The sequence below is a fragment of the Mustela nigripes genome, chromosome X (genome assembly GCF_022355385.1).
Source record: "Mustela nigripes isolate SB6536 chromosome X, MUSNIG.SB6536, whole genome shotgun sequence".
Lineage (NCBI taxonomy): Eukaryota > Metazoa > Chordata > Mammalia > Carnivora > Mustelidae > Mustela > Mustela nigripes.
The window spans coordinates 115241235-115269076 of record NC_081575.1 but is presented as its reverse complement, the minus strand read 5'-3'; the positions used below and the strand labels follow the sequence as shown (position 1 = coordinate 115269076).

The 27842-nt window shown below is 45.4% G+C and overlaps 1 protein-coding gene across 5 annotated transcripts in view; it reads left to right on the top strand.

Annotated features, from left to right (window-relative positions):
- FRMPD4 (FERM and PDZ domain containing 4) overlaps window positions 1-22034 on the top strand; it is an 843416-nt gene extending 821382 nt beyond the window's left edge. For 4 of the 5 annotated variants that reach the window (XM_059384955.1, XM_059384957.1, XM_059384956.1 and 1 more), the window contains 8 exons: window positions 663-799; window positions 3607-3733; window positions 5907-5996; window positions 6615-6797; window positions 9038-9176; window positions 13453-14517; window positions 14949-16235; window positions 17954-22034. In XM_059384955.1, coding sequence (XP_059240938.1) covers window positions 663-799; window positions 3607-3733; window positions 5907-5996; window positions 6615-6797; window positions 9038-9176; window positions 13453-14517; window positions 14949-16235; window positions 17954-19278 — 4353 coding nt within the window. In that variant the 3' untranslated portion in view covers window positions 19279-22034. Of the gene's footprint in view, window positions 1-662; window positions 800-3606; window positions 3734-5906; window positions 5997-6614; window positions 6798-9037; window positions 9177-13452; window positions 14518-14948; window positions 16236-17948 lie in introns of all 5 variants that reach the window. The other variant, XM_059384959.1, reaches the window with a different exon arrangement.
- Window positions 22035-27842: the final 5808 nt, after the last annotated feature.

The window sequence follows — 27842 nt, the reverse complement described above, 5'->3', positions numbered from 1 at the left end:
GGAGAGGGGGGATTGGGGGTGGCACAGGGGTGAGGAGGGTGAATCCAGAGCTGCTACTGTCCGTCACCTTGCTAACTCTTACCTCCCCAAAGCTGCTCTACACAGCAAAGAGGAAGTTAAAGATGTTCCTGATGACAGCTGTATATGCCTCCAAACACTTAAAACATACCACGTAGAGCCCTAAGGGCTTGATGTTGTTACCTCATTTAATCCTCACCGTAACCCTGTAAATGGGGAGCAGTATTGTCCCCAATTTACAAAAGAGAACACTGAGGCACAGAATATTTAGGTTGCATGCCCAAGTGCCCTCCCCTCTGTAGTGGAGGAGCCGGATTCGAACCCAGGATTCCAACCTCAGCAGAAGTCACATGTGCTTTTCGTGTTCTTTTGCATCCCCTGTGTTAGGAGACGGACCTAAATTCCTAATTATTCTTACAAAACCTTGATAGTTAAATAGCAGCTCACTTGTCAGTGAATGTGGCATGTTGCGCGTGGTCTCTGTGTCTGTGTGCATGCCGTCCAGCTCCGACCGGGTTCCAAGCGGCCTGGTGGAAAGGTTTGCACGTTTGGCCTCCTTGGGGAAGGGCTGTCGCCTGGCCCCGAGGCAGCGCGCGGCGGCCCATTCTTTGACCCGTGGCGCCCTCTGCCGGTGTCTGTTGCAGAGCTGCAACGACGTGGTGCAGGAGCGGTTTGGGCCGGAGCTGAAGTACGACATAGCCCTGCGGCTGGCGGCTTTGCAAATGTACATCGCAACCGTGACCACCAAGCAAACGCAGAAAATATCCCTCAAGTACATCGAGTAAGTGTTGAGCCTCGGAGGCGATTCAGGCCCAGGGATGCTGCCTCCGTAAGGCCCACGGGTGTTTTTGACGTCTGTCTCTGTTTCCAACACTGATGTTTGCGGGCGGGGCGTTCGTTCAACGGGGACACGGCGTCCGTTTTGCAGGGGGAGAGACCCACTTCTTCCATAAGCCACCTTTAGCGAATCATGGTTCAAAGGAGGATCGGATGTCACATGAAGTGTAGGTTCTCGAAGTCCCGAACAGACTTGATTCTAAGCCAAGCTTTGGTCTCCGCGCTTTTCAGGCATGAAGGTCTTTAATTCTCATGATGTCCCTGGGAGAGAACTAGCCTTTTTGCTGTATTTTACAGATGAGCCAACCCATGCACAGTAGGACATAAGGCTTTGGCTGAGTGCCGGGGCTACTAGCTAGAGGGCTCAGGATTCGAACCCAGGTCCCGTGCAGGGTTATGGGGGGGGGGGGTCTACCTTGTGCTACCATCGGTGTGATTGGTGGAAGCACCTGTGTTCAGGCTGCCACCCCCTCCCTTAATCTTGGCAGCTCTGATGAGAGTTCGTATTTCAAAGTTTATGGCAGGAAAGGAGCCACATCTCCACGTAACAGTAAGGCCGTAGAGTCCTCCCCATGTGCACGAGGGGTGGGCAAGCTATGTGAAATCCTACCTTCCAGAGAAGCTTCCCGGGGGCTGCGTGTAAAACCTTTCTAAATTCCTGCGTGCCTGGTTGACCCACCAGGGAATAAAATCGCTTCTTCTCAACAGAGTTCATGAGCCTGTGTAGGGGACGGTGAGAGCTCCAGGTTGCGGACTCCGAGGCCCCTAGTCTCACAACTCTCGGTTCTCCTGTCTACCCCGAGGGACAAATCCTCACGTACAATTTGAGAACCTCGGGCTTTCCGTTCTCAGCTCACTCGTTCTCACGGATGGCTTGTGTCTGTCTTGCCACACAGGCTGTGAGTGTCGCCTCAGAGAGACTCAGCTCCCAGAGGGGTCTTACACTCAGTCGGACACACTCGCTCCCTCATCCATTCCCCTTTCGTGTGCTCCTGGGCACGGATGATATGGGCCTCTGTGTGAAAAGGCGGCCTGAGCAACCTGCCATGGTTTTCGGACCATTAAAATGCATTTCTTTCTTTTTTTTTTTTTTAAAGATTTTATTTATTTGACAGAGAGAAATCACAAGTAGGCAGAGAGGCAGGCAGAGAGAGAGAGGGAAGCAGGCTCCCCGCTGAGCAGAGAGCCCGATGCGGGACTCGATCCCAGGACCCTGAGATCATGACCCGAGCCGAAGGCAGCGGCTTAACCCACTGAGCCACCCAGGCTCCCCTAAAATGCATTTCTGTTCTTACTGTCCATCCCCACGTTTGGCTAGTTGGAACATGGTACCATCAGAAGCCTCCCAGAGATGACTGGCTTGAGTAAGGCTCTTACAGTCTACGATAATGTTCTCATTAATTAATTTACTCACCTGTTCACTGAGCATTTTATGTGGGATTCACACTAGGCCAGCAGAAAGTACAAATAAGCCTAAAGGACTTGTGATCTGATTATAAAGATACGAGGGGTGCCTGGGTGGTTCAGTCGGTTGAGCATCTGACTTCAGGTCAGGTTGTGATCTGGCGGTCCTGCTTTGGCTCCCCACTCAGCAGGGAGCCTGCTTCTCCCTCTCCCTCTTCCCTTCCCCCTGCTTGTGCACATGCGTGTGCTCTCTCTCAAACAAATAAATGAAATCTCCAAAAAAAGATAGATACGATTTAAAATACTGATACAAGTAGAATTACCAGGCAGCCCGTAAGGAGGGCAAGACAATGGGTAGAAATAGGTGCCTGTGGAGGAGGAGGAGGACATGGTGATCATGAAAAACCCCATCGTAACTAGCAGTGGCGTGGATGGTCAAGTGGGGGGAGGGCTGTCTCCCTCCCCTTCTTTGGAGAGGATCTGGCATAGGAGAAATGACCAAATCTTGGCAGTCTTTACAGTATTTAGGAGACACTGGTTGGGTACCCGGCCAATCAGGGTAGAGTTCATAGATTTCATGATGGAAATGGAGCATTGTTGGGGTAGGGTTGTAGCCGTCGCTGGGGACACGGGCCTTCGGCAAACCTGTATTAACACAGTCCTCTCTCTTCCTCTTGTGTGTGCGCACCTATTGGTGACGTTCGCACTTCCCCATCAGTGTCACACATCCTTAGGGGTCATGAACCCCACGCTGGTTGCACACCAGCAGCACTCCTCACACACACACACACACACACGCATGCACACACACCAGGCAGAAATGTTGCTGGCAGAGAAGACAAGTGTGTATTTCTAGCGAAGCCACCACTGGGGAGGAGGAAGGGAAGGGAAGAATGGCTTTGGGAGCACGAAGGAGTTGCCCGGGGCCCTTCTCAGTGAAGAGAGAAAAACTGTGTGGGGTGGGTTGGGGGGGGGGGGGGGGCCAGGAATAGTAACAATGGCAATAAACAAAGGAACCAGGAGAAATTGTGTTGGAAATACATACTCAGACACATAAATGAACTCAATGAGACTCAGCGGTGGGTTGATAAATTGTCTCTTCAATTCCCATTGGTCCCAAAGGCATTCCCCCTGGAGAGGGAAGAACACGATGCAAACAGATGTATTACCCATCGGATAGTAGGTTTCCCGAGAGTAAATTCAAAGTTGCCTCGCTAATTGGGGACCTACCTCCATTTCCTGACTTCCTCACAGTTCATTTGTTCCAACCAACATCAGGGCGCCATTTTGTCTTAGATAACTAATCATCACAAGAATGTGAAATTAAAGATATGCTCTTTATTGCAGAAAAGAATGGGGATTAGAGACTTTCCTTCCCTCTGCTGTGCTGCAAAGCATGAAGGAGAAGAACATAAAGAAAGCACTTTCACACCTTGTCAAAGCAAATCAAAACTTGGTACCACCGGGTAAAAAGGTATCACATTTGCATCTTAATAGAAAATGTATTTTAAAGAGAAAGGCTTGTGTGCATTTTTAAAAATGCTTAAAATTAGCGTATGAATAAAATACTTAGCAAGCACCGAACTTTCAGAGGCAATAACTGTACAACCCCAAGCCCCTTCCCCTTTTTTTTTCCACTATCAACCTGTTTTCTAAGGCTAATGACAAGTCAGTGTTCTTATGGAAACTTATTTCTTTCTTGTAAGCTATAGAGTTATTATATGGACTGTGCGTGTGTGCACGTGTGCACCTGTGCGTGTGAGAGAACCTTGCCTAGCCACCGAGACCTTGTGATCAGAGAACAGAATTGCGAGACAGTTGTACATTTCCGTCGTGCCATCTTCAATGCATGGCAGCCAGCAAGGGTCCTCGCAAACCAGCTATCACATTATTTAAACCAGGGTTTCTGCCTCCCCACTGTTGACATTTACAATCATTCTTTGCTGGGGGGAGGGATGCCCTCTTGTGCACTGTGTGGTATTTAGCAAAACCCCTGGTCTCTACCTACAAGATGCCCTCGATCGTGACATAGAAAAATATCTTCAGACACTGCCAAATGGGCCCCCAAGAGCAAAATCACCCCTGGTTGACAACCACTGAATTAAATCTTACTTTGGAAGGGAAGGTAAAATTATCTCTACCATTCACCATCGTTAGTGTTAAAGTCTCCCTTATTTTTTTTTATCAGAAGAAACAGAAAGGACATTTTAAAATAGATTGTGGGTCAGAATAGAGAGTTATGTGTATAGGTAATAAAAAGCAAAGGGTTTCAAGAACCAGAAAGAGGAACCTAAAAATACAGGACCTATAAAGTCGAAAGCAGTGTAACAGCCCAAGAACACTTTAACAATTGATATTGGCCATAGAAACTTGGGCAGCTCTAATACAAATCACTGTTTATGTGGGTAATTCTTTGGTCTAGGTATTGGGTTATAAGTCATTTTTACTGGCCAAAACATACTTATCGCTATTCCCTCCTCACCCCATGGCTCTTTAAAATGTAAAATCAGGTTTGACACCCTCTAGCCACTGTTGCCTTACATTCAGCATTCAGCTCACAGAAATCCAGCGGGATGTCAGGGATCAAAGTTTTATAGGGGCACCTGGCTGGCTCTGTGGGTAGAGCGTGCAACTCTGGATCTCGTGGTCATGATTTTGAGCCCTGCATTGGGTGTAAAGATTACTTAAATAAATAAACTTTTAAAAAAACAAGAAGTTTTTCTTTTTTTTTTTTCAATTTTAGTTCTGATTGGCCGAAAGTTAATTTCTTTCGATTGGCTCAATAGGATTTTTTTCAAGCATGGCCCACTGATTTTGTAATAATCGGCTTAACTGCTCTAGGATCTATCTATCACTGTTTTTCTCTGAAGGTCGGTTTTTCTAGCCAACAGTGAGTGATTTGCTTTCAAATCAATTTGCAAAGTGCTCCTGGTTTTCGAAAGGAAAGGTAGAGTTAACAATCAAGGACTCCTTTTAAGAGGTGGGAATCTCCATTTTTAAATCTTTAAAATATAGCTTTTATCTGGATAAAGTATTTTTTTTTTTTAATATCCTTCATGAAACTCAAAAGATGCTTGAGTTGAACTAACCAAGCAGGGACTTGCCGCAAGCTCCAGCATCTCCCCAATGATTGGAGCACAGAAAGTCTACCCACGCCCAAAAACTTACAAAGGCCGGAGGAAACTTGAGATGAGCTTGGAGAGCCTCTTTCATGGGCGGTAGGTAGATGGCCAGTGTGTGTTCAAAATGGCTCTCAGGAACTCTGTATAGGTGAGTCTCCTGTACACAACCCACTTTGTCCCTACCCGCGATCGGAGAGCACCACTCGACTCTTGGAGTCTCCAATAAGCAGACAGTTCAGTGGAATAGCTTACCATCTTGTTCTCATTTGTTGAGTGCCCTGGCCCAGCGTATCCATGTCTGTGACCCAACCACTCCCATACATTTCCCCCCCAATAAACAGGTTTTCATCTGGATCCCTTATTACAGCCCTTTATCCTGAAACCAAACACATAGCGATTTACTTTGACTCTTCATGCAGACTCCTTGTCGTGCCCCCCAGTTCGCCCTGTCGTTCCGCTGGTCTCCCGCAGAAACCCGGCCACACCCACTGCAATTAACACCTGAGGTTTCTTTTCTCTCCTCAGCTCTCTGCGCTGCAAGCCAAGGTCCATTATCTCAAGTTCCTCAGTGACCTTCGACTGTATGGGGGCCGTGTGTTCAAGGCAACATTAGTGGTAATTGCTTTTTGGTTTTGGGTGGTTTGTTTTTGTTTTTGTTTTTGTTTTTGTTTTTTTGCTTTCTCTTGGGAGCCACGGAGACCTGCAAAATAGCAATGCCATAGGCTGTCTTGAATGAGCTGCCTTTGACAAAAGCAAATCAGCTGCGAATCTTTTCCAGCCTTCATTTCTAAGCGACTGCAGCACAGTCTGGAAATATCAGAAGAAATGTTAAACTAGATAACGCCACTGTCGAATGCCCTAGAAAAAGAAATATGATGAACCAAGAGCATCGATGTACTCTAACAATGGCCTTCTTTTAAATCATTGGGCCATAAGTTGCTTTCGTGTTAAAAAAGAAACAACAAAACAAAACCCAAAAATCCTCGTCTCTAAGAGTGTCTCATGATTATGAATGTCTGTGCTGGGATAATAGTTACTTTCTACATTATTCATGATTGATCAGCGCCTTGATGCGATCGTCATGTTTGGTTCTTCTAACGGGCTGACTTAGTACAATATAATCGAGGAATGCTTGCTAAAGAAAATGTGATCTTATAAGAACAGACTGTCAGGCTCAAGTCTGCATGGTGTTTTAGAGGTCTAGGATTTTTAGGATTTGTCCTTCTCTCTCAGCAGGCGGAAAAGCGCTCAGAAGTGACTCTCCTGGTTGGGCCCCGATATGGCATAAGCCACGTCATAAACACCAAGACAAACCTAGTGGCTCTTTTAGCCGACTTCAGCCACGTCAACAGAATCGAGATGTTTACCGAGGAGGACAGCTTCGTGCGGGTAGAGTTGCACGTGCTGGATGTGAAGGTAAATCTTTCAGCTGTTGACCCGGCACCTTGATCTGAAAAGCTCGTTTGTGGTAACACCGCTATTATTTGCAAAGCCGTTGACATTGCACGGTGGGCAGAGGATCAGAGATGGCCCGAGGTACAGAGAAAAATCCACCCAAGTCCGGCCCGAGGCCTCCAGTCCTCCCTAAAGAGCCGTGTGATCTGGGGACGAGTTGTTCGACCCCTTCATCTGTACACGAGAAAGCAAACGAGTTCATTTCTAAGGTCCTTTGTAGCTCCTGAGTGCGTGAATCATAGAGAGAGAGAGTGGGAAGGTTTTTCCCTGCTAGCCTTCTAGAATATTCCTGTCCAGAGAGTCAGGGATATTTTTCCCAACTTTGTTTAGAACGGCCATTTGGCCCATTGTGTGTTTATTCTTTGGGAAAAGCTGAGCATTTCTGTCAGTTAGCCTTTATCTGCTGTGGCCGTTAGTACTGACTGAACCGCTGGCCCCTATGAATGTCATGGCCATTCCATTTAAAACAACAATCTGACATTGTCCTCAAAGGGCAGAACTCAACTCCCGAAGCGGAAGTTGACAGGAAATAATCCAGGTCCCCTCTACCTACCTTCTTGTCCCAGTAGTGGATGAGTCATTGGCTTTGGGCCAGATGTTTCCATAGAGAAAAGGAAACCGTGTCAGTCAGGAGGAGTGCTCTGAGAACAGGCGAGGGTTCTGTCTACACAGCAAATTGAAAAGCCTCTATAGCGGGAAACAGTGACTATGGACTGGAGAGTATGCAGCTCAGACATGGCGGCCAGGGCTGGTGGCGTTCATGGGCCGAATCCAGGGCCTCTGGTTGACTTCGTGGCAGCGCAAGTGCAAGAACAGACTTGGGACCTCTGGCCCACTCTGTGAGCAGAGATGCTAACAACAGTGGCCCCCCTCACAGAAAGAGCAGGGGAAAGAGTGAATTGGAGGCAGTCATCACACACCTGATAACGGAATGATCTGACCCAACAGAAGTAGGTGGCAAGACCCTATGGGTGGTCTCCTGCTTTCCTATAAGGAAAGAATTGTGGGATGCTTTGAGGGAAGCCCTCAGTTGAAATGGAAAGAAAAGGCAGGTTATCAAGAAGTATGAGGGCTTTGGACGGAATGGTGGATCCCATGAGCCAGGGCCATCAAACGTGGCCAGGGTCCTATACCTTGGACTGAAAGCAAGAGCTCGTCACCTTGATGTTTCTGTGCCTCTCTGGGTGTCTGCTTTTGTATTGCTCCCTTATTCCTGTCAAGTTTGCAATTTCACCAAGAATCCACCAGCAGGTCCACCCTTACTAATTCAAAGAGAATAATTGCTTCAACTAACCACCTCTTCCCTATATGGCCAAACCTTGTCTCCAATCATATGCTAGCCTCACTCTTTCCAGAAAGTTTTACCAAGGCCTTTTCTTAGCTCCCATCTCGGGTTTGTTCTCCTGTGAATTTACAGTTTCTTTTACAAGCAGCCCATCCTGAATCTTTTGGACACTTTGCATTCGGTCTTAGATGTAATTTCCACTGTACATTCGACTTGGATGTAATTTCCAAGAAGCTAGTGGGCAAGGGAAGGGTTCAAAAGGAATTTCTGTACAACACCTAATTTCTACTTCTTTTCAACACTAATTTGCACTATGAACCCCAACTTCATCTTCCCGGGATTTTTTAGATCACAGGTTCACATTTGGTAACTGACCCCTTAACTGTCACTTTTTCAAAATGTTAACTATTTGGAAACAAAACCAGTGTTGTTTTTTCTCCCATCCCAGTGTTACCTGGGAAGATTCAAAATGTCTCCGCTTTCAAGATGGTGTCACAGAAATGTTTTTCAGCAAGGCTCTTGGTGTTACTTCTGACCTTCTGTATTTCTCCAATGAAATGGTTGCCCAATAACTTTCTTTTTTTTTTTTTTTTAAGGATTTTATTGATTTTTTTTTAAAGATTTTATTTATTTATTTATTTGACAGAGAGAAATCACAAGTAGGCAGAGAGGCAGGCAGAGAGAGAGAGAGGGGAGCAGGCTCCCTGCTGAGCAGAGAGCCCGATGCGGGACTCGATCCCAGCACCCTGAGATCATGACCTGAGCCGAAGGCAGCGGCTTAAACCACTGAGCCACCCAGGCGCCCCGCCCAATAACTTTCTTTGTTATATTTCATAAGCACCAGTGCAACTGTTGTCAGCCTGAGGGAACTCATTAAGGAGGAATGGCTTTAACCAAAATATTCTCTTTTGTGTAGCCCATTACACTCCTGATGGAATCATCAGATGCCATGAACTTGGCCTGCTTGACTGCTGGCTACTACCGGCTACTTGTGGATTCCAGGAGGTCAATATTTAACATGGCCAACAAGAAAAATACAGGGACCCAGGAAACAGGTATTCTCTTCCTAAACTCACGAAGTACTACCCATCCCCTGCCTTACCTGACAACAATAAGAATGTTTCTTTAAAAGTTAAAATTGTGCTCATGCAAAAATCTAGTGTCCAAATGTAATACAAAAACCTTCAAATAATTCTGATATGGTCTATTTTTAGATGAAAATATTGATTTTTTCCATCCTGTTTTACTCGTCCCTTGGAAATGGTGGTGTTTCAAAGGGAGTGGTGTTTACTCATCACTTGGAAATGCTGAACATGTTTCAAAGGGAGTGATTTTCTTATTCTGAAGGTAGTAAGCATCAGTCTTTGTGACGGAGTTTTTATTGTCTTGCTCTTCCAGAACTCAGGATGGGGAGAACTAATGATGGAATGCACGGTAGGACTTGTAAGGCCCCCCGCCCCCCCAGCCCCCCACCCTGCTTAGGGCTTTTCCTTCCTTAAGGGGCCCTAGGCCTAGATGTCTGGGCACCTCCTCCTACATCCGACTTATATCCAGGATTCTGGGAGCTCTGAGACCCACTGGAGGGCTTAGGGATCACCCAGCACTTGGACTTGGGCCTCTAGAAAGAACTCTGTAGTGGGAGCACTGATATGGCAAAGACATCCAACCAGTTCAGCCACTTGACAGGACAAGATAGTTCCCAAGTGGGGACAAGGAGGACTGCGGTGTTAACAGCTTCTCTGAGAGTGGGTGGTTTTCATTTGCTTTAGACTTTCTTTTCTTGAGTGTTTGATTGTGGATTTCTTCCATCTACTGGGGACACTCGGTAAATGTGGCTGATGGACAGACACTAGCACTCAAGCCAGAGCTGCTGACCCATGAACAAATCATCACGGGGGGTTCTGAAATCAGGGTTTCTCCTAAAGGGAAAATCTTAAGAACAAATTCCATCATCACCATTTCTGAAAGGGGTGGGGGAGGGAAAATCCTCTCACTTTCCGACTTAGTAGAAAACGTGTATCATTACTCCCTAAATATCTTGTTCCTTGTAGACGCGCACAACCACACAGCTCACGCACAGCTGATGATGATGGCTGGGGAGGGGAAAGCAGTTGGTCACAGAAAGAAGGGGATCCTGAGAGAAAATGAGGGCGATGGCCAAGGCATGCCAGAAGGCAACTTGGAATTACAACTGGACGTGATCCAGCCCCACCTGGAAGCGTCTTATTTCCATTACTCCAAGTTTCGGTTTTCTCATTTGTAAAATCGGGACCAAGAAGCTAGTGGGCAAGGGAAGGGTTCAAAAGGAATTTGTGTACAACACCTAAAAGGATGCCCAGAACTTCTGTCAATAAGGGACAGGGAAGCAGGAGTGGGAGAACTTGAGAACAAAAGTGACAGAAATGGAGAAAGGAAAGGAAGACAGACATAAGGCAAGGGAAGACCCTGAGACACGCAAATGATCAAAAATAAACAGGGAAGGAACAAGAAGGCGGTGGCAAGGGTACGCCAGCTCTGGTGGTGAACATTTGTGGGATCACATGTTTTCGAGCTAGGAGATTTTGAACAACTTCACCCCGGCCTGGGAAATTCCAAAGATCGGTTCTGCGGTGTAACACAACCCTGTCATGTTGGAGAACCGATTTTTTGCTTTTTATTTTCAAATCTTAAAGTTGATCTTGAAAATGGAACCTTTTTTCCCCATAGACTGTTGAGATTGTACAGGTGTGTGTAGAAGACGAAACCTACCATTTCAACAACAGTCACAGTAATAAGGGCCTACATTCTGTCCTTTAGATAGTGACTCACAATGTCATGTGACCCTCCGAGACCCAAGAAGCATGGAGGGTAAAGCTTGTTTAGACTTGTTTAGACTCATCCCTGGTCCACACTGTCTTCCCACAAGATTAGGCCATGGTGTAGACCCCAGTTCCTAACCCACATCCTTCTGTGTCTCTAAAATCATTCCAAAAGCCAAGCTAGTACACCATTTTGGAAGGAAGCCAAGACTGAGTGTGTATTTTCTTCTTACCTCAAATTGATCAGAGACCTTAGTCAAGATCTCTAATAAGGAACAGCAAGCCCCCATTTCTTCCCTATCCTGAAAACTAACCTTTGATTACTTTCAGAATCCCTGAACCCACATAGCGATGACCTCTGAGCATTAGGAGGAGCTGAGTTAAGTATCAATCAACCATTTTAGCCACCGCTCTGTTCAGCTTTAATGTTGTTCTAAACCGGAAGTTGGCAAAAGATGGCTGACGGGTCAGATCTTGTTCTTGTAAATAAAGTTTTACTGGCACTCAGCTGTGCACATTATACTTGTTTCCTAGGGCTGCCATGCCAGGTTATCGCAAACCCTGAGTCTTAACAGGAACTTACTCTTTCATAGTTTTGGTGGCTACAGGTCCAAAATCTAGGCAGCAGCAGGGCTGTACTTCCTCCACAGGCTCAAGGGGAGAACCTTTTCTTGCCTCTCCCAACTTCCAGGGGCCAGCAGCATTCCTTATGGCTGCATGACTCTGATCTCTGCATCGCCTTCCCCGCTTTTCCCTCTGCTTTCCCCCTATAAGGACACTGATTGTTGGATTGAAGGCCCGCACGGATAATCTGGATGAACTCATCTCAAGAGCCATAACTGAATTATCCTTGCAAATGCTCTTTTTTCAAATAAGGTCATATTCACAGAGCGGACCTGTCTTTTGAAGAGGCCCCCTGTTCAGCCCATTGCATGCATGTCTTTGGCTGGTGGCCGTGGCTACATTCTTGGGAGAAGAACAGAGTTGAGTGGTTGCTTGACCGGACAGTCGACCCACAAAATCTAAAATGTCTACCATCTAGCCCTCCCTTTGTAGGAAGAATTTGCCAGCCACTAGTGTAAACCCAGAGCTCTGTCATGGCTTTGCTAAACTGCTCTCCGTCTTCCAGCAATTCAGTCCCCCCACACACCGCCCCACACACAGCCAGTCGTCATCAAAATTGTTCATAAAACAGTGCTGAACCCCCACATGTCTGTTTATCATCAGCTAACATGTAAATATGGTTCTCATGGAGTAGCTCAGTGTCTTCAAAATCATATCTTTACTTTCTACTCGCAAAAATACATGCATTTAAGAAAAGGACTTGGAGCAACATTCAGCATTGAGTTTAATGTGTACCACTTGGGGGAAGCAAAAACATCTTCTGTAAAACTGATTTTTTTCTCCCCATATGTCTTGTACAGCTGATGTCAGTATTATCCAGACTTAGGCCCGGGGGCAATTCGAGGGCACAAATGGGAGAATGTGTGGCCCCAACGTTTCCTCAGAATGTTTCCTCTGGAATCTACAAAGCAATATTGACAGAATGACACACTGCCTTGTCTTGTTAAATGTCAGAGCAAAATCTCCACATCAGAATTCCCTCTTGGAAGACCCTTGAGGAACAGCCAAAACAATGATTTTTAAATTAGGGTTTTGCGATTTTAATTCATGAGGAACATCAAACAAACCCTCAGGAGTTCTCCTGATACCAATAACAATTGAAATTAGCTAAACTGTTAAGTATGCTTGGAAACAGCAGAGAGGAGCAAAAAAAAAAAAGAAAAGAAAAGAAATAGAAGAAGTATGTTACCTGTAATGCAGTCCACCTTACACAATCATACACGTGTGCACATGCGCGCACACACAGGCTTCCATCCTGACCTTTATGGGTGAAAACCTTAACACCCACTAGGATATACAAAGACTGAAGATAGAGGTTTTTGTGTTCTCATTACAATGTTATCCTATTCTTATGTATGTATGTGTTAGATTATTTTTGTTGTGACATTATTATACTATCACTACAATATTTCCTAAAATATGTGGTGAAAATACAAGACTTTCTCTTAACTCAGGGAGGAAAAATTCCAACATCATCTTCCACAAGGTGGGGAATGTCAGCGCTTGCTTTACTGAGAAAAGGGGGATCTATTTTCTGGAATGACAGCTGATTCGACTATGGCCTTTAAGGAATTTGAAAGGCGTGTTGTATATTCCCATTCCTAGGCGGAAATGAGGTCTTCTAATAATAGAACCAAGGGTCACATGGATTTAAGCTCTAGTTCCCTATTCTCAGATGGTATTCTTTTTTTTTTTTTTTTTAATCAAATAGCAATTCTATTTTGTGCGGGCTCGATTTTGTTAAGGTCAGCTCTCCTAACCAGGAAAGCCCGACACCTGAAGCCTCCATCGACTGGTTCGCTGTCCGGAAAGCTGCGTGACCGTATTTCCAAAAGTGATACTACAAGCCATGAAATTAAGAAACCAGGCCTTCCAGTAACCTTGTCTTTGCATGATTCTTTCTCCTTAGGAACTGAAAATAAAGGAAAACATAACCTCCTTGGCCCCGACTGGAACTGTATACCCCAGATGACCACGTTCATTGGCGAAGGGGAACAGGAAGCCCAAATCACATATATAGATTCAAAACAGAAGACGGTCGATATTTCAGATGGCACCTTGTGTCCCAAGGACCACCGGCACCTGTATCTAGACAACACCTATAATCCGGATGAACTTAACCAGCCGTTGACCCAGCCGGGAGACGCTCCATGTGAGGCCGACTACAGGACTCTAGCTCAGCGGTCCCTGTTGACCCTCTCAGGACCAGAAACACTGAAGAAAGCACAGGAGTCTCCGAGAGGAGCTAAAGTGTCCTTTATTTTCGGAGATCTCGCCTTGGATGATGGCGTGAATCCCCCAACTCTCGGCTACGAAAGACTGTTGGAGGAGAGCCCGGAACTGCTGGAGAAGCAGAGGAGTCTCTACATGGCCAGTGCCAACGACATGAAGGGCCTGGATCTTGCTCCGGATCCCGAGAGCATCCAGTTTGTGGCAAATTCCGTTTATGCAAACATAGGCGACGTGAAGAACTTCGAGACTGCTGAGGGGATAGAGGAGCCCCTCTTGCACGACATCTGTTACGCAGAAAACACCGACGACGCGGAGGACGAGGACGAGGTGAGCTGTGAGGAGGACCTCGTGGTGGGAGAGATGAACCAGCCGGCCATCCTCAACCTGTCTGGCTCAAGCGATGACATCATTGACCTCACGTCCCTGCCCCCTCCGGAAGGGGACGACAACGAGGATGACTTCCTGCTGCGTTCCTTGAACATGGCCATCGCTGCACCCCCACCTGGCTTTCGAGATAGTTCAGATGAGGAGGACTCTCAGAGCCAGGCAGCCTCCTTCCTCGAGGACAAGGAGCCAGGCAGAGGTCTGCAAGGTGATGAGATCCCCGTGTCTCTCATTGATGCGGTGCCCACCAACGCCGAGGGGAAGTGCGAGAAGGGCCTGGATAACACCGTGGTTTCCACTCTGGAAGCTCTAGAAGCTCTGTCCGTGTCAGAAGAACAGCAGACCAGTGACAATTCAGGTTCTTTCACGATTGTTACATTTATTCACTGATACCCGTGCATTTCGTCCTCTCAAGCCATTTACCCCCGGAGTCCTGTTACCTGCTCTTCTCCATTTCACGCATGTCCCGCTTCATAAGTGTGTTGAAACGACCATCATGGGTTTTTTTGTGTATATGATTTCCTTTGTTTTTATGTTTTGTTTTGGTTTTTGTTTTTGTTTTTGTTTTTTTTAAATATGTGGCATGTATTTTTCCTCATTTCTGGAACAATTGTGCAATAAACTCAGAGTCCTCACTGCAAAGGGAAAACCTTGGTTTTTTTGTTTGTCTTTTGTTGTTGTTGTTGTTGTTGTTGTTGTTGTTTAGTAATAACGAGTCCCATTTTCTTACATGTCTCCTAGTGCCTCTGATGCATCCAGTAATCGGTTCTTGTCTTTCACGGCATGCAGGTGTAGCCATCTTGCGGGCTTATAGTCCCGAGTCTTCGTCAGACTCGGGCAATGAGACTAACTCTTCCGAAATGACTGAGAGCTCTGAACTGGCCGCAGCACAGAAGCAGTCAGAAAGCCTCTCCCGCATGTTCTTGGCCACTCACGAAGGCTACCACCCGCTGGCGGAGGAACAGACAGAGTTCCCCACCTCCAGAACCCCCGCCGGGGGCTTGCCTCCCCAGTCCGCCCACGCCCTGGCCGCCCGCCCCGTGACTGACCTCCCGCCCAAAGTTGTGCCTTCCAAGCAGATCCTTCCCCCGGACCCTATGGAGATGGAGCCCGAAACCATGGAGACCAAGTCGGTCACTGACTATTTTAGCAAACTGCACATGGGGTCGGTGGTGTATTCCTGCACCAGCAAAAGGAAAAGCAAGCTGGCCGACGGGGAGGGGAAGGCTCCCCCTAGTGCGAACCTGCCCGGGAAAAAACAGCAGGGGACCAAAACAGCCGAGGCAGAGGAGGAAGCCAAAGGTAAATTTGGTACCGTGTCTTCAAGGGACAGCCAACACCTAAGCACTTTTAACCTGGAAAGAACTGCCTTTCGCAAGGACAGCCAAAGGTGGTACGTGGCCACTGAGGGGGCGGTGGCCGAGAAAAGTGGCCTGGAAGCGGCAACGGGGATCCCATTCCCGAGAGGAGCTGGTCTGGGGACCAGGGAGGCAGAAGAGAAGGTTGAAGGGGCTCCTGACGGAGAAGCCAGTGAGGTTTCAGCACTTGGCCAACGGGATCACTTCTTAACGGACGTGACCTGTGTATCTTCAGCCAAAGACTTAGATAATCCCGAGGACACCGACCCGTCTACCTGTGACCATCCTTCCAAGCTTCCTGAGGCGGAAGACAGCGTGGCCCGCCTCTGTGACTACCACTTGGCCAAGCGGATGTCCTCGTTACAAAGCGAGTGCCATTTTTCTCTGCAGAGCTCTCAAGGCTCGTCGGTGGACGCGGGCTGTGGCACGGGCAGCAGCAGCACGAGTGCCACGCCCGTGGAGTCCCCACTCTGCCCCGCCATGGGCAAGCACCTGATTCCCGAGACTTCAGGGAAGGGCATGAGTTACGTTCCCTCTGAGGAGAGAGCCTCTGGGCTGCCCCCGCACGGAGCCGCCCGTAAGGAATTACACCCACAGGCAGAAGGGATGTGTCCGCGGATGGCAGTGCCCGCGCTGCACACAGCTATTAACGCGGAACCCCTGTTCGGCACTTTGCGAGATGGATGTCATCGACTCCCCAAGATTAAGGAAACCACAGGTACAGCGATGATGGATTTAGTGCTTTGCGTTATGCACCCAAGACACGTAAACCAGATTTACGACAAACCGAAAGATATAAAGTCTGGAAGAAAAGGACAAGTTAGGGGGTTTGGGAGTTTTGTTTTTGGTTTTGGGGGTTTGGGGGTTTTGTTTTTTTTTAAAGGCTGAAAAACTATGGCCAGCCTAAGTAGTAGCGATCATGGGTCCTCCCCTCCCCCTAATGTTCGGTGAACACTGAAGTTTCTGGATCTGGATCAAGAGTGGAAACAGCATTTGCTGTTTGGACTCTTGCTCTGTGCCTGCTTCCAAACTGTGGGGGAGTAATACTTTTTTTTTTTTTTCTAAATTCTAAATGGGGATTTTTAGCAGCACTCAGCAGGACTTTTGGTTATGAGACAGTATGATGTAGAGCCCCAAGAGTCTGATAGCCCTCTCAAGACTTCGAATTTCTGGTTTTGCCATTTCATTATTGAGGGGCAAGGCAGGTTAATAGAGCAGGGTAGTGGGGAGGTCGAAGGGGTTAGGGAAGATCATTTGCCCTTCACTAATACTTACTATGCCAACCTACTCTGTAAGACTTTCTTAGACACGTGTCCTAAAGTATGTGGCACACCTCGGGGTCAGGAAGGCTCCAGGGGTACGCATGACGAGCTGCTACATTTTCCCCCAAAGAATAAAATAGGGGCACAGGTAGAAACAAGAACACAGCCACCTTCTGCGCCCACCTTCACCATTCTGCCACCCAGTGGGCACATAGTCCTCTCACCAATCTACTTGGCCAGCCATCACGCGGCAAAAACCAATGTTCTTTCACACTCTCAAATATCAAAGTGGGTCAGCAATGGTCTCTTCCGTCCTAGGTCAGTAGATGGTAGGGAGAGCTTGCCTTGGTTCTCCGTTCCTGCCATTTTAAGATGATCTCCTTTCGCAGACCCACCGTTGGCACCACCCGCCTCGGGAAACCCGTCTATGAATGTTCCTTAACTCATGATTCCACTAGCATCTTGACCTCCAGTTCGGGCATGCTGTTTACTCTTTCATGGTTTACGAAGAGCTTTCCCCTGGCGTCCCTCTTCTCACAAAAATTCTGTGAGGAGGGAATATTTTCTTCACATGACAACTTTTTTTTTTTTTAACTTAAATTCATGTGACAACTTTTTTGAGAGAAGTTGGGCAACTTGCCCAGGGTCTCTGCTTCAAATCCAGTACCAGACAGACCTAGCGGGGTTCTCTTGAAAAGCTGACCTTATTTACTTTGCATTCATTAAGTTAGACCTCCTTGGGGGAAAAAAAGAAAAAGATAACTGATGCCAGCATTAACCTAACTCTCTTGGAATGAAACTTCAGTGTCCTAAATATGTTTGCACAGTCGAGATCTAGGGCGTGTGTTTTCTAATTACATGTCTAAATGCCGATAGATAAATGTGGGGGACAAGGCAAGTCATGAAACGCCATGGTCTCCAAAAACGATTGTGATTCCAAAGAAATCCGTGGTTTCAGAGATAACAGATTCCCTGTCTTTCTTGAAATGTTTTGAAATGGAAATCTGATGAGATCTCAGGAGGCAGCCATTGAAAAGGGGGCCGACCCTGACAAACGCGGCCCTTCTAGAGTCCATCCTTGGAAAGTGACAAACAGCACATAGAGATTGAGGGAAAATGACCACCCATGCGATGCTTAATGATTCTCTCTGTTTCTCTGCTACCCCTAGTGTAGCTTTGACAGAGCCTGGGAAGGAGAGACGAGGAGGCGCGCCTTCAGCTTGGTCTCAACATCCTGAAGCTGATCTCATCCTGCTACCATCAAACCTTCACTCGGAATCAAAGGTGCCAAATCCAAATCAAGACCCTAATGATTTCTCCCAAGCAAATCTGGCATATGGAGAGGCTGTGAACTGGCGGCCACTGGATCTGAGAGGGGGGAGCCTCGGAACACCCCCCAGCCAGAGGGCTCTGGGATGTAGCAGCAGTATCCTCTTGGGATCTGTAGGTTTGGAGACCTCCCAGGAGAGAACCAAGGGTGCGGTCAGCTTAAAGTGTCCGGGTATCACGGAAGCACAGGAGGCCAGTTCGGAAAGGCGAGCAGAACTCCCCCTGGGGAAGAAGCTCACCAAAAGCTTTTCCCAAAGCTCGATGTTCTTTAGCTCCGAAGGGAAAGGTCACAAAAGGTCCCCGGTGGCTCACAAAGACTCCAAGCTGTATAGGACATTACCCTTGCGCAAGCTGGAAGGCAGCAACTGGAGATGCCGGGGACCTTTCAGCTACTGCTTCCTGAACCGAGGGCAGGATGAAGAGGGTGATGAGGATGAAGAGGAGGGAGAGGCCACCCGCCAGGTCTCTTGCCTCTTTCGACCACAGATGACTCAAGCCATGCCAGAACCCATCAGTCCGCCTCTGGCTGTTGGGATTCGGAAGCAAGGAGAGGAGCTTCGCAGAGCGTCAGCGCTGAAGGTCTGCGCGGAAGACCTGCCTGGCCCAGAGGATGCGGACTTGAGCAACCTGGCCTTCGATGCCCGGATTGCAAGAATCAGTGCCCTAAAAGAGAGCACGTACGCCATGCCTGATGGGTTCCTCGCAGCCCAAAACGATGCCAATGAGCTGCTCTGCCTAGTCAGGGCGACAAAGGGGAAGAGAGAGGAGTCACGCCCGGAAGCATATGACCTTACGCTTTCTCAGTACAAGCAACTGTTGTCCATCGAATCCAGACAGTTGGGAAGTGCCTGTAGGAAACTGGCGATGGCCGAGAAGAGCCCAGAGGAGATGCTCCTAGCCATGACTTCCAGCTTTCAAGTGCTCTGTTGCCTAACGGAAGCTTGCATGCGATTAGTTAAAGTCGTGAACTCGGAAACACAGCGGCAGGAAATCGTAGCGAAGATCAACGAAGTGGTCATAAACTACATTTGTCTCCTGAAAGCTGCAGAGGCAGCCACGGGAAAGACGAGTGGGGATCCTAATGTTGGACTCTCGGCGCGACATTCAACCACCATGGCCGCCCTCGTAAGCACACTAACGCGTTCTCTCAAGATGCTTTTAAATAAATAAAGTATGAAAGTCACATCATAATCTACCTTTGCAAAGCCATACGTGAACGTTTATTTACTTTATGTGTACGATGAACAGATGTCTCCTTTCTTCTCTCTGTATATTTTGTTATTTTATATAAAATAGGAGATAAAAGTCACACTGATGAAATGTTGAAATGTACTAATCAGATGTATTCTGTTTATATTATACGTATATATACACGAAAAAGAAATATCCAACCAAGTGATGACATTTGGCTATTTTTCATATAGTTGAAACTCCAGTTAAATCATGTGAAGTTTTAAATTTTACCGTGTTAGAGCAAAACAATGAATCCTATCCCCTCTCCCTCCAAGCGGACACTTGGAGACCATATCATTCATACTTAGAAGTTAAAACAGAAAGAGAGAAAGAAAAAGAAATCACAGTGTATATAAAACAGTACTTACATTTTAAAATTACGATTTTTAAGCATTGGCAATAGCAAAGAAGATGTTTAAAATCCAAGAAGCTATTATGAATTAATAGAGAATATATATAATTAATTTGAATTGTTTGCTCCTAATGTTTGGTTATCTGATGCTTTCTTCCAAGAATCGTACATGAAATTTAATTTCGGCTTATGCCGTTTAGACTCGAAACGGGATGGGGGTGGATTCTATGGTGTCCCTACAAACGCTCATCACGTTGTTTCTATAATTAAAATACTTCCCAAATAGGAGAAGAGAGCTAACGATGGGCAGGTTCCTAGGTAATACCTAGAGTTAGAGATTATCTAGTTACATAAAATGAAAGGAATCAATAATATCAAATTTAAATTTTTGATGAAAAGAAAGATCTCCTTTGATTTAATGTCAAAATCTATAAACCAAAGACGTCATCTTCCTTCCCACCCCAACTCAACCGCAAAACTTAGAATTCCATTAAGAGTGACAGAACATTTAGTGAAGTATTTGCAAAATTACCAAAAGCAACAATCAGTGATCATCGGAGTCCATGCAGATCCAGTCCCACAAAGCGGACGGGACGCTAGCCTGTGAGGCACAGCGCCCCACCTAGAGCTCCGTGCATCACCTCGACAGGGGCCAATGTTTCCAACCAAATTTGGAACCCCAGCCTAACATCGGGACAGTTTCAAATCTGGAATGTTTCAGAAAATCAGGGAGAGATGGCTCCTCTATTACAGAAGCCACGATCAAGAAAGTGTTTAGGAGAAGTTCTCGTTTGCATCAGTAGATAGAAATAGGAAAGCTGGGGGGTAAAAACAAACAAACAAACAAACAAACAAGTGGTAAATTTGACCACTTTTGGGGAAACTGATAGAATGTAAAGAAGTTTTCAGAACTGTCCTCTGTCTACAAATGTATCTTTGGGTCAAAGCAAAAGGACGCAAGCCGCAACGGTCAAATAAAATTGAAATGTACATATGTACTTAATGGGTCATTTAGTGCTCAAGCTCCACCTACTCCTGTTTGTGTAGACGGCTCCTTAAAAGATGACAGGAGTATGCCAGGTGCAAATACTTCATTTTTGTAGCCTACTGGGCAGAAGGCGTAACAGTCTGTAGTCGCTATCTCTTCTCATCAGTCGTTTCATAGAGACTCCATCCCAAAAGTCACACATATTTCTAGATGGTAGCAAACAAAAGGAGTTTAGGTGTGTGTTATTATAAATAATGTTTAAATAATACAACATTATTTTCTTATAATTATAAATATTGGTGTTTGATATTGATCAATATTAATGGTGTTTACTGTGGAAACTTTTGGTAAATATTCTGTGTACTAAAATGCTAACATTAATAGGATGTGTGTTCTTTGTCAGACAATGTGCTGAACATATCACATATATTTAACCATCACAACAATCTTATGGTTTGGACACTTGTTAATTCCCTATGGAGGCAATATGGTTTAATCGTTAAGGACATGGGGCCTGGGGTCAGAACCTTCTTGATTTACATTTGGACTCTGCCATTTTCTACCCCTTTCATCTTGGGAAAGTTAATCTGTGTTTTCTAAATCTCGATTTCCTTAGAGGAAAACGAAAATCTCTTTCCATAGGATTGTCATGACTTTTAAGTACAATCGCGTGTGTGAAAGTTTTACTGCATTACCCAGCAGAGTAAATACTTAATGTTAAGATGATAATTTCGTCATAGTCATTACGTCAAATATATCGCCCAAGCTGATGGGGGGGGGGGGGGTGTTTGCTTTATCTGCATATTGTCTCCTGCCTGTACGGGCAGGACACATTCTGTATGTTGCATGTGTCTAAAAGGAGCATACAAGGAAGTGGTGATCCTTGTTCAAATCCTTTCCAGTTAGAACAGCTTTCAGTCCATTCCAGTTCGAACAGCTTTCAGTCCATTCCAGTTCTTTGCGAGGCCTCTGTGAAGCAGCTCTGGGTCTTTCCAGATCATCTCCCATTACCTATGGGTGCTCTGGTCCATTTCTGTTTCTTACAAACTCTTTAGTACTTTGAAAACCTCAAGCCCCCACCCATCCACCCAATTCACTACACAAGGGGCTCCTGAGTGGGGTCCAGGTCCACTAGAGTGCAGGAAGAACATGTTCGAATGATCCTTGTGTTTATTTTTATCTAGCCTTTTTTATGTTTGTGTATGTTTTATAATGGCATAATAGTATGGTGGTATATGTACATCATTTTAAATAAATAAATCAATTAATAAGCATATGCCTGGTGCATGTATGCAAAAATCTTGTCACAGGTAGGGTCGCATTCACACAAGTTAGGAGACCACTGAACTAGAGAATAAAATTTCCTTCTAACTCCAGGTCCTTTTTTTTTTTTTTTTTTAAGATTTATTTATTTCAGAAAGGGGCGAGAGCACGCATGGGTGGCGGGAGGGGCAGAGGGAGAGAAAAGCAGACTCCCCACTGAGCACAGAGCCCATCATGGGGCTCTATCCCAGAACCCTGAGATCATGACCTGAGCCAAAACCAGGGGTCGGTTAGACTGCGCCACCCAGATGCCCCTGTACCTGTGGTCCTTTATACTGAAGTCCTCAGCCTGGTTTTCCAAGTGTGTCACTATTAATCTTTTATTCTGAGGTTTGAAACATACACAAAAGCAGACACAGTCATATAATGAATCGTGTGTACTTCTCACACACCAACTCATTTCGTAAGAACTTCTTACAGGTGACTTTTAAACATAACCACAATGCCATTTTCACACCTCTAAAAATCAATAATTTCTTAATGTTATCAAGTATTTCCTTGATATTAGAGAAGGAAGTGAAAATTCCTATAAACCCAACCCCCAAAGACGGTCCTTGTCAACAAGTTAGGGCACCTTCTTTCAACTTCACATATATATGTATGTATATATTATTGTCTGGGTTCGTGAGTTTAACCTTTGACTCAGAGTTGTTCTGACTGCAAGTGCCCTTCTAGCTGCATCCCCATATCCAGCATACTTTATGTAAGTGGATTGGCCAGAAGGGGAACGATAGACATGGAAAGAATAAGATGAAATGAGGAAGATGAACCCCACAGCCTTAGGCTTCTAGTAACATCCAACAACTAGTGCAATTGCTTCAGACACTGAAATTAACACAGACCCCTTGGGCCCAACTGCAATCAGTCTAATCGCAAAATAAATTACTTTCCAGAAAAGAAAGACCAACAAATACTGGAATGACCAGTACAGCAACACTGCAAAGGATCAATTCCTTTTGCTAAGAATTTCATCTTCCATGATGATCTATCTTAAGAAAGACAGTCTTCATTTATGTTCCTTTTTCATGTATTTCCAAATGCCAGTTACTCTCTGAATGATACTTCTGAGCTACTCTGGGTATTACTCTAATTTATTTCTCCTGGATTACTCTTGGTTTGGCAATGGGAGAAATCCACTCTCTTTTGTTTACCATTCATAATTGTGTTAACTGATTTTTAAACTGGAAAATGAGCATATTGGCTCTGTTTGCATGATTCCTTATCTTTAAACAAACATTTAGAAATCTTTATAAGGATCAAAGTACATATATTACATTGTTTCTCTCTAACCTGACTTTGTCTCCACATTTTGGGGGGTGGAGGGGTGCTTAGGGGTGGGAGATGTCTGAGGGGCTCTGTGTGGGTGGGTGGGAGCGTAAGACTAGTTTTCAGTTTGGTTTTATGGATTCCAGAGCTTGTTTCCCCTGTGGCAGTCCAAAAATTATGATAAAACATTCTCTGTATAACATTCCTAAATCTTCCTTTAAAGTTAACATTGCAGAGATAGCTTCCCTGCTTTGAAAGCTCAGAGTTGGCATCTAACCTTTTGTACTGAATTTTTATTCATAAGATCTTGAACATCACTAAGCTGGATACTTTTTCATTATCTCCCTGTTCTCTGGCCTACCCAACTCACTTTTTAATTTCAAAGCCTATACATAGGAAATCCATATCTTTATCAAGTGTTTCTGCTGCAGAAAATAATGGAATGAATTAAATCCTGGGTCACTGAAATAAGTAGATAGCCACTTATCCCACGTAGCTTATTTTGCCATTCAATTTGAAATTAACCTCCTGCCTTCAGCTAAACTTTGTCCAATCTTACCTCTGTATTTATGATGGCATCTCGATTTTCTGTTACACATTCACCTCAAAGCATTGAGTTGTTTGTGGGTTTCTTTGGGGTTTTTTCATTCTCCCTATTAATTCTCATTTTCTACTCCACAGCCTGGACCAAAATTTTGTTTGCGGCATTGTCATTCACAACTTTAGGGGAATTAGCTTTGGCAGTGGAGGTATGTGGGATTTGAGAAGCTGAGCCTTCTTGCTAACCCCCAACCAAGTAATGTATTTGTTTTCACTCTGATTAGTACCTTTTGCATGTCTTGTCCTTTCACTGAACGATCCAATTCTCCTTTCTGTCACCCACTTAAAGAGTCAAGATGAGTCCGTTCATTCATTCCTAATCTGGGCAAACACTGCTAGGTGCTGGAGGTGGGACGTGATGGTGAATGATTGACATGGTCCTTGCCAAAAATGGAGCACCCATTCTAGAATGGGCCATTCCTCAAGAAAGGAGGGGCTCAGAGTAAGTGAGCATTGCAGGCAGTTTTCACTTTGCATGAGATCGCAGGCCCTCAAAGAGAACCAAGCCAGCCAGAAATGTGCAAAATGGTCTTAATAGACAGTGAGAAAAAAATTACAATTGTTCCATGACCTATAAAGATTTCTGTGAAAACATCACTATCTTACTGTCAATTTTAAATATATAGGGACATGAAAAAAATAGAGTAAAACGGATACTTATTTGGTACACAGTGATTTAAAACATTAGAAACTGTGAGAATTAAAGTGGGCCTTTTTGGTAAAGCCTCATAGAGGGTAGTGTGAACAGTGTTTGTCTTCTTTTTTTCACCATTTAGCTTATAATCTGGAAGGAGCATCTTTTCTATGCTTTGGCAAATTGTCATACTGCTTTCTAAATTTGGATCAGCTTCGCGTATTTTATCGTTCATGCTTCCAATGTTGTGAAATGTCTCCAAGAGTTCCTTTAATGTAGGTGGGTTTCTTTTTCGGTGTTACTTCCTCTGGGACAGCTTCGCCCTTTTCATCACAGCCACCCCCCTTGCCTTCACTGCCTTCCTCTGGCTGCCTACGTCCAGTCTCCAAGGAAGGCTGTGTTTGCATTCCCATAATCAGCGACTTTGTCTATCATTCCACTTACATTCTCTCTTATTTCACTTCCAGCATCATCATGTTTTGTTTCTCTACTGCACTTTCATCTTTGTTGGCCTATTCCCTCTTTCAATCATCCATTTTTACTAAATGTTATGTGGCTTTATCATTCGGTAGGGGGAAAAAGAAGACAGCACAACTACATCCTTTGCTGTCTGTGCCTGAGCTGAATAGCAGAAGCTTGGCAGCCCATACCAATGGACGTTCGAAGAAGTGATACAATTGGTCACTGATCATCAGGCACCTCTTTTATTTATACAGTGATTTTTGGATTGAAGAGGTAATCACGAAGTTTGGACTTTGTGCAATGATTCACAGTTAGCATACCATGGTAACTGAGGTTTAAACCATGTTGTTGGGGGATGGGTATTTCATAAAACCATGGTAACTGAAATTCATGCATATCAGACCCATGCAGAATGAGGACTGCCTGGACACTAATGTTTAAAGAGTCTGAAGCCAGTGGTGAAAATAGCTGAACAGGTAGTGTTTAGCACTGTCCAATAAGATTTCCTGCTATCATGGACATTTTCCAAATCTGTGATGCACAATATTGTAGCCAATAGTCATACGTGGCTATTGTGGATGTTCAGTGCGGCCAGAATGATGAAGCAACAGAATCTTGAAGTCAATGCACTTTAATTCATTTAAATTTAAAACCCACCTGTGGCTAGTGGCACACAGAGGTCTAGTGGGCAAGTGCAGGTCTAGGGGGCAGGCAAAGAAGAGTAAAATAAACAGAACAATGACAAATTTCAGTAAGTTTTAAGAGGGAAAATTGATAGTCTGCTGAGGAAGGAACTATAAATAAGTCAAGACGTTGTCTAGGTTTGGAACGAAGGAGCCAGCTCTGATCAGTTGGTACATGACCCCCATTTCACACAGGCCCCGCTAAAGATATTTAAATGTTATATGCATTAGAGACAGTAGCAGATAAAGACCCTCCCTCATTAAACATGGGCTCTGACTTATCCAAACCCTTTCCTAAGTCCCAGGTCAAAAGACAACTGAGTACCCCCTGAATAATGCAAATACACACACAGACACATGCACACTTGTTCTTAGCCTTTGGGTGCCTTCAAGGATGCTGATGTGTGATTTGCATGGATAAATAGTTCTTCCCTAAGATCTGAAAATCAGCTGTTGAGTGCACAGTGAATGACTGACAGCTGCACTGGGGCATAGGAAGTGTGGCAAATATTGACTTAATAGCCAGCATGAGCAGTCTGTTCCCTAAAAGGTGTCCTTCCCAACGCAGTCTGACTCCATACCAGCCCTTAGCCCAGAGCTGGAACTTTCCTCTGCTTTTCCTGATCTCTCTACCAGTTCTTGGGCCCCGCTTCCTTCTTGGTGGGGCTCCAAGCCTCACCCAAGCCCACTCAGATGTAACCAGCACATTCTGCGGTCTAAAATATACATAGGGATAGGAATAAAGGAAGATGTGAGCCCAGAGTTTGGTGAAAGACAATTTAAATTTAATCGCCACTATCTATTATTTCTTCCCTTTACTTTCCCCTCCTAACTCCCCCCACCCCCCAGCCCGCCCCTCTGTATTTTTTTTTTTAAGATTTTATTTATTTATCAGAGAGAGAGGGGGGGGGGGGGAGAGTGAGCACAGGCAGACAGAATGGCAAGCAGAGGCAGAAGGAGAAGCAGGCTCCCTGCTGAGCAAGGAGCCCGATGTGGGATCCCAGGATGCTGGGATCATGACCTGAGCCGAAGGCAGCTGCTTAACCAACTGAGCCACCCAGGCGTCCCAAGTTTTATGTTGCTGTTTAATGAGTGAACACAAACTTAATGGTGCATTTATTTTCTCACAGTTTCTAGAGCTCTGGAGTCTGGGCACAACTTACCTGGGTCATTTGCTCAAGGTGTCACAAAGTTAAAACCAAGGTTTTGGCTAGGCTGCAGTCTCATTGAAGTCTCAGCTGGGGATGAGTCTGCTTGGAATTCAAATTCAATTTCTTGCAGCTATATGACTAGAGAGTAGCCCTGGTATTTTGCTGCTGGAGTCTGGAGTCTGCCCACGGGTCACAGAGCCTGTCCACGGTTCCTTGCTACAGGGGCATCTCCAACATGACTTCTTATTTTATCAAGGCCACAAGGAGAAGCTCTGACCTCAGGGAAGGTCCAGTCTCTCTTTTATGGGTTTCACCTGATTAAGTCAGCCCACTTAGGATAATGTCCCTTTTGATTAATTCAAAGTTAACTGAGTTGGGGACGCCTGGCTTTCTCATTCGGTAGGGCATGAGACTCAGTCTCGGGGTTGTGGGTTTGAGCCCCACGTTGGGTATAGAGATTACTTAAGAGCAAAATTTAAAAAAAGAAAAAAAGACTGAGTTGGGACCGTAAGTGCATCTCCAATATTATATCACAGTTGCCACACTCTGTCACTTAGAAGCATGCCACAGGTTCTGCCCACACTCAAGAGGTGAGGACTGCTTGGGCTGTAAATACTAGGAAGTGGGAATTGTGGGGGATCACTTTAGGGTCTGTCCACCACGCCCTCTAAGGCTTTTCCCTCAGCTACAAACTCGACAGATGAAATACTCCTCTGGACAGAAGAAATAGTGTAACCACTTGAAACATAGACTTGAAAGACCTTCAGGACCCCGCAGCCTTCAGCTTTCTCTGCCCTGGCCCAGGCCCATTCTCTAGACATATTTCCCTGTTAATAGGCCAAGTTGCTCTGGCTGCAAATGCCAATAATTATGATGTACTGACCTGTGCAGGTCAGAATTTTATTAGCGCTAAGACCATAGGTGACCTTCCTGTGGCAATATGACTTTTTTCACCACACTCATTTTAGAGTCAAGTTATGACTTCAAGATCAGGTTAGATCACATAATTCAACCAGCAGAGGGATTATTAAAGATGCCAAAC